General features: G+C 44.4%; 1 protein-coding gene across 1 annotated transcript in view; it reads left to right on the top strand.

Annotated features, from left to right (window-relative positions):
* Positions 1-10,146, top strand: part of LOC116539917 (bile salt sulfotransferase-like) — a 17,276-nt gene that overhangs the window by 4,195 nt on the left and 2,935 nt on the right. Inside the window, exons 2-5 of the mRNA XM_032263161.1 lie at positions 2,072-2,280; positions 3,107-3,233; positions 4,713-4,807; positions 6,696-6,876. Coding sequence (XP_032119052.1) covers positions 2,072-2,280; positions 3,107-3,233; positions 4,713-4,807; positions 6,696-6,876 — 612 coding nt within the window. The remainder of the gene's footprint in view (positions 1-2,071; positions 2,281-3,106; positions 3,234-4,712; positions 4,808-6,695; positions 6,877-10,146) is intronic.

Genomic DNA, 10,146 nt, shown 5'->3' with positions numbered 1-10,146 from the left:
AAAAAAAAAAAAAAAAAAAAAAAAAAAAAAAAAAAAAAAAGAGATTTGCTTAAACCAAGGGGGGGGAGGGGGCGGTGGGCGAGAATTCGGCCACTGTCCCCCACCATGGTTAAAAACAGTAAAAATGCATCAAAAAAAAAAAAAAAAAAAAAAAAAATTAAGTAATCTAAAAGATTAAAACATTAGAAATTATTTATTTTTTTCTACATAGCAATGCAGAGCAGCATGGATCATCCCAGAGGTGACTGAGCTCTGTTCTGTGTAGTCACTCAGGGTCCTAGATTCTTGGTCTCTGATTACCTCACCCATTCCCTGATTGACGCCAGCTCTGCCCACAGAGTCTGCATCTAGCCCTGCATCAGCACTATTCACAACAGCAAAGATATGGAAGCAACCTAAATGCCCATCATTGATAGACTGGACAAAGAAAATGTGGTACATATACACCGTGGAATACTATGCAGCCATAAAAATGAACAAGATGGCCTGTTTTGCAGGGACATGGACAGAGCTGGAAGTCATTGTCCTCAGCAAATGAATGCTGGGACAGAAAACCAAATACCACATGTTCTCACTCATAAGTGGGCTCAGTGATGAGAACACATGGACAGACGGGGGGTAACAACACACACTGGGGCCTATTGGAGGGTGGCAGTGTGGAAGGAGGGAGAGCATCAGGAGGAACACCTGGCAGATGCCAGGCTCAATATCTAGGTGATGGAATGACCTGTGCAGCAAAACACCATGGCACATGTCTACCTATGTAACAAACCTGCATATCCTGCGCAAGTACCCCTAAACTTGGCCAGGCATGGTGGCTCTTGCCTGTAATCCCAGCACTTTGGGAGGCCGAGGTGGGTGGATCACCTGAGGTCGGGAGTTCGAGACCAGCCTGACTGACATGGCGAAACCCCGTCTCTACTAAAAATATGAAATTAGCCGGGCATGGTGATGCACGCCTGTAATCCCAGCTACTCTGGAGGCTGAGGCAGGTGAATCACTTAAACCTGGGAGGCAGAGGTTGTGGTGAGCCAAGATTACACCACTGTACTCCAGCCTGGGTAAAAAGAGCAAAACTCTGTCTCGAAACAAAAATTTGGGAAAAAAAATCAAAAACCCTGGATAGGCCAGGCGCGGTGGCTCACGCCTGTTATCCCAGCACTTTGGGAGGCCGAGGCGGGTGGATCACGAGGTCAAGAGATCGAGACCGTCCTGGTCAACATGGTGAAACCTCGTCTCTACTAAAAAAATACAAAAAATTAGCTGGGCATGGTGGCGCGTGCCTGTAATCCCAGCTATTCAGGAGGCTGAGGCAGGAGAATTGCCTGAACCCAGGAGGTGGAGGTTGCGGTGAGCCGAGATTGCGCCATTGCACTCCAGGCTGGGTAACAAGAGTGAAACTCCGTCTCAAAAAAAAAAAAAAAAAAAAAAAAAAAAGCCCTGGATAAAGAAAATGTAGTACTTTGACATAGTGAAGTGCTACTTAGCCATAAAAAAGAGCAAGAAGCTGTCATTTGCAACAACATGGGTGGAACTGGAGGTCATTGTGGTCAATGAAATCAGCCAGGCACAGAGGGCCAAACATTGCGTGCTCTCACTTATTTGTGGGAGCTAAAAATCACAGCAATTAAACTCATAGAGATAGCGAGAAATCATGATGCTCAGCAGAGGCTGGGAAGGGAAGTGGATGGGTGGGTGGGAGTGAGGGTGGCTGATAGACACAAATAAAATAGAAAAGAATAAATAAGACCTAGTACTTGATAGCACAACAGGGCGACCGTAGTCAGTCATAATTTAGCTATAGTCAGTAACTAAAATAGTAAACTGGGTTGCTTGTAACACAAAGAATACATGCATGAGGACACGGATGTCCCATGGTCCACGATGTGATTAGTATGCATTATATACCAGTATCAACACGTCTCATGTACCCCGTAAATATATACACCTACCATGTGGTCACAAAAGTTAAAAATTAAAAAAAAGACTCCAGGGCCCTTAATATATGAAATATCTTCACCATGTTAATGCAACAGATTAAAATAGGATTGTCCATTTATTTTACAACCAGGAACACACTGGATAATTGAAATTCTCAATTTGATCCACGTCAACGGGGACCCTACCTGGATCCAAACCGTACCAGTTTTTTTGAGGTCCCCATGGATAGAGGATGCTCATTTGCAGAAAGACCTAATTAATCGAAATGGACCACGCCTCATGGTTTCACATCTCCCTGTGCAACTCTTCCCCAGGTCCTACTTCAACTGCAATGCCAAGGTGAGTATGTTGGTCCATTTTCAGGAATCCCAGGAGATGTTTTCTCATTTGATAAAATGCTGAATGTGAGGAAGTAGTCCAAATCCATGCATGGGTTTTAGTGTTCTCTATTCTGCATCTGTGGCACCTGTAATTAACTGACCACAGCACTTCCAGTGAACTCAGAGATCAGCTCTGGGGTTTTCTTTTTTCTCCTTCCTTCCTCCCTCCCTCCCTCCCTCCCTCCCTCCACCATTCCTCCCTCCCCCTCTCTCTTTTTCTTTCTCTCTTGTTTTTTTTTTTTTTTTTTTTGAGGCAGGGTCTCACTCTGTCACCCAGGCTGGAGTGCAGTGGTGCGACCTCGTCTCACTGCATCCTCCGCCTCCTGGATTCAGTTCTCCTGCCTCAGTCTCCCCAGTAGCTGGAATTACAGGCACATGCCACCACAACCAGCTAATTTTTGTATTTTTAGTAGAGAGAGGGTTTTGCTGTGTTGGCCAGGATGGTCTGGATCTCTTGACCTCATGATCCCCTCACCTCGGACTCCCAAAGTGCTGGGATTACACCAGCCGGCCAGATTTTTCTTCATGTAGTGAAACATGGCGACTATGACTACTTAATTAAACCTGCTCAAAGTTAAGAACAACTTAGCATATTTATCTAAGAGCAAAGGGAATGGTGGAAGGGGAGGGGAGCTTGTATTGAAGACTGAAGACGTCTGTTTTATGATCCCAGCTGTGTTTCCACAGATGAGCAGATTGGGTTTGACATGTGAGGACATGTGGAACGCTGAGGAGAGCAGACAGAGATATGAACTGCACTTTCATAAATTTCCTTTCTCTTTTAGGTTGTTTATATCCTAAGGAATCCAAAAGATATTATTACATCTCTTTATCATGTATCAAGAGGATTCGTTTGTAAGAAGCAACCAGAGAATTTTGATGAATTCTTGAACCGGTTTATCAAAGGTGATGGTAAGTAAACCCAAACCTCTCATTTTAAAATTTTGGAATAATAATAATCAGCGTAACGTCAGAAATATGATTCGTGATGCATTGTTTTTAAAAAGTAAATCTAGCCGGGCTCAGTGGCTCAAGCCTGTAATCCCAGCACTTTGGGAGGCTGAGGCGGGTGGATCACGAGGTCAAGAGATCGAGACCATCCTGGTCAACACGGTGAAACCCCGTCTCTATTAAAAATACAAAAAATGAGCTGGGCATGGTGGTGCGTGCCTGTAATCCCAGCTACTCAGGAGGCTGAGGCAGGAGAATTGCCTGAACCTAAGAGGCGGAGGTTGCGGTGAGCCGAGATTGCGCCATTGCACTCCAGCCTGGGTAATGTGAGTGAAACTCCGTCTCGGAAAAAAAAAAAAAAAAGTAAATCTATCGTCTATAAATCTTTAAAATCTACCCAGTGTCTTAAGAAGAATTTAGTAGGAGGCCAGAGATAATATGATTTAAATAAATTTTTACTTGTTTTAATTTAAATTTAAATTTTTTTTTTTTTTTTTTTTTTTTAAGAGGGTTTTTCCCTTTTGTTATCCAGGCTGGAGTGCAATGGCGCGATCTCGGCTCACCGCAACCTCCGTCTCCTGGGTTCAGGCAATTCTCCTGCCTCAGCCTACTGAGTTGCTGGGATTACAGGCACGCGCCACCATGCCCAGCTAATTTTTTGTATTTTCAGTAGAGACGGGGTTTCACCATGTTGACCAGGATGGTCTCGATCTCTTGACCTCGTGATCCACCCGCCTCGGCCTCCCAAAGTGCTGGGATTACAGGCTTGAGCCACCGCGCCCAGCCAGTTTGTCAGTTTTTTAAAAACTCTTTTTTGGTCCCGTAATGTTAAAAATGTATATTCGTATTTTAATCTTTTATTCATCCCATCAGGGTTTTGAATCATAGTGGGGAAGGGTTTTTTATGGTCGAGTGTGGTGGCTCACACCTATAATTTCAGCACTTTGGGAGGCCGAGGTGGGTAGATCGCCTGAGATCGGGAGTTCGAGACCAGCCTGGCCGACGTGGTGAAACCCCATCTCCACTAAAAATACAAAAAATTAGCTGGGAGTAGTGAAAGTCGTCTGTAATCCCAGCTGCTTGGAAGGCTGAGGCAGGGGAATCACTTGAACCTGGGAGGCGGAGGTTGCAGTGAGCAGAGATCATACCACTGTGCTCTAGCCTGGGCGACAGAGTGAGACTCTGTCTCAAAACAAAAACAAAAAAGCCAAGTGGTAAGAATGAGTATAACTTTTTTCTCAGTATATGGAGAAAATGTGTCTTAGATTTGTTGATTTATTTAATTATTTTGTTTTAATCTTCTAAAGGAAAGGCTTGGCATCATTTACCTAATATATTCCACAAAACACATATGATCTTCACTAAGGAATGGCAATACATATTTATGGGTATGAGTTTGAGAGAAATCATAGCCTTTATCTCTTTTTCCTGTCATCGTAGTGCATTATGGATCTTGGTTTGATCACACCCTTGGATGGATAAAGAAGAGAGACATGGGGTCCTTCCTATTAATTTTCTATGAGGAGCTGCAGAGGGTAATTCCCTTTTACTGTCACTCCCAGAGTTAGCCATATTTCCTCTCCCCTCCTAGATTCCTCATCTATTCCTCTAGGCAGAGTCATTCATGAGGAGCAGTGAGTGTAATGGTGAAGATCTTGATTTCATTAGTGAGGCTTTGTGCCATTGACTGGGAAACTTTGGTGAGCTCTAAACCACTCTGTGCCTCAGTGTCCGCATTCCTGAACCTGGATAACGATAGTAACTAACTTACTGAACTGTGAGAATAAAACCGAAGTATTTAGAATAGTGTCTGGCATGGTGTGTATGTTAGCTGCGTCACTGTTACAGACATATGCTTCTTCCAAATATATCTCCAATTTTAGGATAAGATACTCTTTTTTTTTTTTTTTTTTTTTTTGAGACGGAGTTTCGCTCGTTACCCAGGCTGGAGTGCAATGGCGCGATCTCGGCTCACCGCAACCTCCGCCTCCTGGGTTCAGGCAATTCTCCTGCCTCAGCCTCCTGAGTAGCTGGGATTACAGGCACGCACCACCATGCCCAGCTAATTTTTTTTGTATTTTTGGTAGAGATGGGGTTTCACCATGTTGACCAGGATGGTCTCGATCTCTTGACCTCGTAATCCACCCGCCTCGGCCTCCCAAAGTGCTGGGATTACAGGCGTGAGCCACCGCGCCCGGCAAGATACTCTTTTATTTTTTATTTATTTATTTTTTTGTTTTTCTAAGATGGGGTTTCACCCTGATGGCCAGGCTGGTCTTGAACTCCTGACCTCAGGTGATCCACCCACCTCGGCCTCCCAAAGTGCTAGGATTACAGGCGTGAGCCACCGTGCCCGGCAGGATAAGATAATCTTGTGGAGCGGGGCCAGAATGGCATCCTGGCACATCTCCTAGTCTCTTTGCTTATGCACACTTCCCAAGCAGCATAATATGTACTTTTTACCGGGAGATTATTTACAGAAAGGTGACTTCCACCTGAAAACTCCTACATCTCATCAATAAGTTCTATGAAAGCACGGATACTTATCTCCAACTTGAGACCCACAGACAGTGGAATTGACTACAGGACTGCTGAGCCAGGCACAAGCCATTTCACATACACTTTCAGACGCTGTTCCTGGTGACAGCCCTCAAGTTAGAGTTTGCAGAAGAGCAGGCCTTGGAGGGGAGCGATGGCAGGAATCCAAGCATTGTAGACCGGGTGCAGCCATTCTGGTGCCAATAGCGACAGCCATTTGGAATAGTAACTTTCCAAACGTGCCTCTGTCAGCCCATTGAATCCAGTGGCCATTGAAGTGTCAGGTTCACTTGGGTCATGTAGAGCTATTTTAGGAAAGTGTCGGCCCGTGGGAAAGCTCCATTTCCCAGCCCCCCCCCCTTGCATCTAGATAGGGGAATATGTCTTGGTTTTGCCAATGGAATCTGCCAATGAAAAGTTGGTGTCACTTCGGGGCAGACGAGATACAGAAAGGGGCGCTTCTTGTCTGTGTTATCGCTCCCCATCCACCAATGGAAGATACGGAAGTGCAGACACACATGAAGGATAGAGCCACAAAACGGCTGGAGATTAGCACCGTCCATGGTCGTACTAAAATCCATGTGACTAGCAGAATCCACACTAAACTTTATGTGTGCAAGAAAACAGCTTAGTGCTGAATGTCAGGAGTTGAAGGCAAGTTATCACGTCAGCTCACGTTAGCTTCCCATACAACCCTCATAATTAACTGACGTGGTAGACACTTTTGTAATTTCCATTTCACCGTCCTGAACGTGGACGCCTATAGGAAGCCAGAAATTGCAGAGGGTTATGTAGGTATGTGTTTGGCCTTGGCTAGAACTCAAGCGCCTGCTCCACAATCAGTTCTTGTAGCCACCGTCTACTGACAGTATTTTCTTTCTGTAGGACCCCAGGGGCAGTGTGGAGAAGATTTGTCAATTTCTTGGTAAAAAGTTGAAGCCAGAAGAAATTGATTTAGTCATCCGAAACAGTTCTTTCTCCGCCATGAAAGAGAACAAAATGTCTGACCATTTTGCCATGGACGGTCGTATGCAGAAAGTAATCATTGCGCCAATGCTGAGAAAGGGTAAGAGGAGGTGGTTGGAGGGGCAATGCTGTATTCTAGGCATAATCGTCTTTTTAAAAACATTTATTTATTTATTTACTTATTATACTTGAAGTTCTGGGGTACATGTGCAGATTGTGCAGGATTGTTACATAGGTATACACATGCCATGGTAGTGTTTGCTGCATCCGTCACCCCGTCATCTACATTAGGTATTTCTCCTAATGCTATCCCTCCCCAATCCCCCCACCCGCTGCCATTCCTCCCCTAGACCCCCACCCCCCAGGCCCCAGTGTGTGATGCTCCCCTCCCTGTGTCCGTGTGTTCTCATTGTTCAACACCTACTTATGAGTGAGAACATGCGGTGTTTGGTTTTCTGTTCTATGTCAGTTTGTTGAGAATGATGGTTTCCAGTTTCATCCATGTCACTGCAAAGGACATGAACTCATCTTTTTTTATGGCTGCATAGTATTCCATGGTGTATATGTGCCATCATTCTGTTATAAAGACGCATGCACACGTATGTTTATTTCTGCACTGTTCACGATAGGAAAGACTTGGAACCAACCCAAATACCCATCAATGATAGACTGGACAAAGAAAATGTGGCACATACATCGTCTTTTAACATTCATGTATAGCACAAGACATGGAAACAGATGTGTTTGAGTCTTGACTATCCCATGCTCCATTTTTGAGGAGATTGGTTATTTCTGGAATAAATATGAAAATGGGCCCGAAAATACTAGAGGAAGAAAGGGTTGGAAGATACATTGCTCATCTTGTCTTCCTCTGAACAGTAATTGCCTCTGTCAGGATAATAGAGAACCCGGAACATCAGTGCTCCTGGCAGATCTTTGTTAGATGCTCTGGTTGGTCTTTACTGCTTTAACTTTTCATTTTGAAGGAATTGTAGATTCCCAGGAAGTTGCAAAAATAGTACAAGAGGTCCTGTGTGTCCTTCACCCGGTGTCCCCCAGTGGCAGCGTTTTCACAAGTATAGTACTGCATGAAAACCAGGAGGCTGGGCGTGGTGGTTCATGCCTGTCATCCCAGCACTTTGGGAGGCCGAGGCAGGCAGGTCACCTGAGGTCAGGAGTTCAAGACCAGCTTGGCCGACATGGTGAAACCCTGTCTCTTCTAAAAATACAAAAAATTTAGCCAGCTATGATAGTGCACACCTGTAATCCCAGGTACTCAGGAGGCCGAGGCAGGAGAATTGCTTGAAGCTGGGAGGCGGAGGTTGCAGTGAGCTGAGATGGCGCCACTGTACTCCAACGTGGGCAACAAGAATAAAAGTCTGTCTCAAAAACGAACGAACAAACAAACGAACCAACAAACAAATAAACAAACAAAACAAAACACCAGGAAACTGACATCACAGAATCCACAGACCTTATGTAGATGTAGCGTTTTTTATTTTTATTTTAATTTAATTTTATTTTATTTTTAAAGACGGGGTTTCACCATATTGGTCAGGCTGGTCTTGAACTCTCGACCTCAGGTGATCCGCCTGCCTTGGCCTCCAAAGTGCTTGGATTACAGGCGTGAGCCACCACGCCCGGCCGATGTAGCTAGTTTTACATGCACTCGTGTATGTGTGTATATTTCTATGACATTATGTCACATATATCGATTCATGGGATGCCACCACCATGAAGATGCGGGTCTATTCCATCGCAACAAAGGTCTCTCACGTTACCCTTTACAGTCATATCCACCATCTCCCAGCGTCACCCATAACCCCTAGTGATCACTAATCTGTTTAACGTACTTATAATTCTGTCATGTTGTGAATGTTATGTAAATGGAATCATACTGTAGATAACTTTTGGATATTTTGTTTTCATTCAACATCGTAGCTTGGAGATACATTCAAGTTTGTGCACGTACCAATTGTTCTTCCTTTATATTGCTGAGTGGTATCCCATGGGTGTGAATATAGCACAGTTTGCTTAACCATCCACCTACTGAAGAACGTTTGGATTGTTTACATTGTTTCCTGCTACAAATAAAGCTGCTATTACTAGTCATGTATGGGTGGGCACAGGGACTACGCCTGTAATCCCAGCACTTTGGGAGGCCGAGGTGGGCGGATCACCTGAGTTCAGGAGTTCGAGACCAGCCTGGCTAACATGTGAAACCCCTTTACAAAATACAAAAAAATTAGGCGTGGTGGCGTGGGCCTGCAATCCCAGCTACTTGGGAGGCTGAAGCAAGAGAATTGCTTGAATTCAGTAGACAGAGGTTGCAGTGATCCGAGATGGTGCCATTGCACTCTAGCTTGGGCAATAAGAGCAAAACTCCATCTCAGAAAAAAAAAAAAAAAAAAAAAAAGTCATGTACAAGTTTTGGTTTGGACATGCATTTTTATTTCTCTGGGATAAATGGCCAGGGGTATAATTGCTGTGCCATATAATAAGCAAATGGTTAGTTCTAAAATAAACTGCTGTTTTTTGGAGTGGCTGTACACTTGTACCAATGACATGCAATGAATGGTCTTTAGAGATATCATTCACTCAACAAAAATATAAGGTGTTGGCTGGGCGTGGTGGCTCACACCTGTATTCCCAGCACTTTGGGAGGCCAAGGCATGTGGATCACGAGGTCAGGAGTTTGAGACCAGCCTGGCTAACATGGTGAAACCCGTTCTCTACTAAAAATATACACACACACACAAAAATTAGCTGGGCATGGTGACAGATGCCTGTAATCCCAAATACTTGGGAGGCTGAGGCAGGAGAATCGCTTGAACCCAGGAGGTGGAGGTTGCAGTGAGCCAAGATTGCACCACTGTACTCCAGCCTGGGTGACAGAGCAAGACTCTGTCTCTGAAGAGAAAAGAAATAAAAAATTTAAAACTATAAGGTGTCTAGCATCACCAATTCGAGGCAGCAGATACTTGGTTATGCAGAATGCAAAATGTGATCACTTTCACCATAATGACACCTAACCTTACTCTAGAGCCCTCATCTTATTTTTGTTTTTTGAGACAGGGTCTCACTCTGTTGCCCAGGCTAGAGTGCAGTGAGGCAGTCATAGTTCACTGCAGCCTTAAACTCCCAAGCTCAAGCAATTCTCTTGCCTCAGCCTCTCAGGTAGCTGGGACCACAGGTGTGCACCACCATACCTAGATATTTCAATTCTCTTGCCTCAGCCTCTCAGGTAGCTGGGACCACAGGTGTGCACCACCATACCTAGATATTTCTTTCTTTCTTTCTTTCTTTCTTTCTTTCTTTCTTTCTTTCTTTCTTTCTTTCTCTTTCTTTCTTTCTTTCTTTCTTTCTTTCT

This window comes from Sapajus apella, unplaced genomic scaffold (genome assembly GCF_009761245.1).
Source record: "Sapajus apella isolate SASKATOON/1434 unplaced genomic scaffold, GSC_monkey_1.0 scaffold135, whole genome shotgun sequence".
Classification (NCBI taxonomy): Eukaryota; Metazoa; Chordata; class Mammalia; order Primates; family Cebidae; genus Sapajus; species Sapajus apella.
This window is presented reverse-complemented; position numbering and strand designations above follow the sequence as displayed.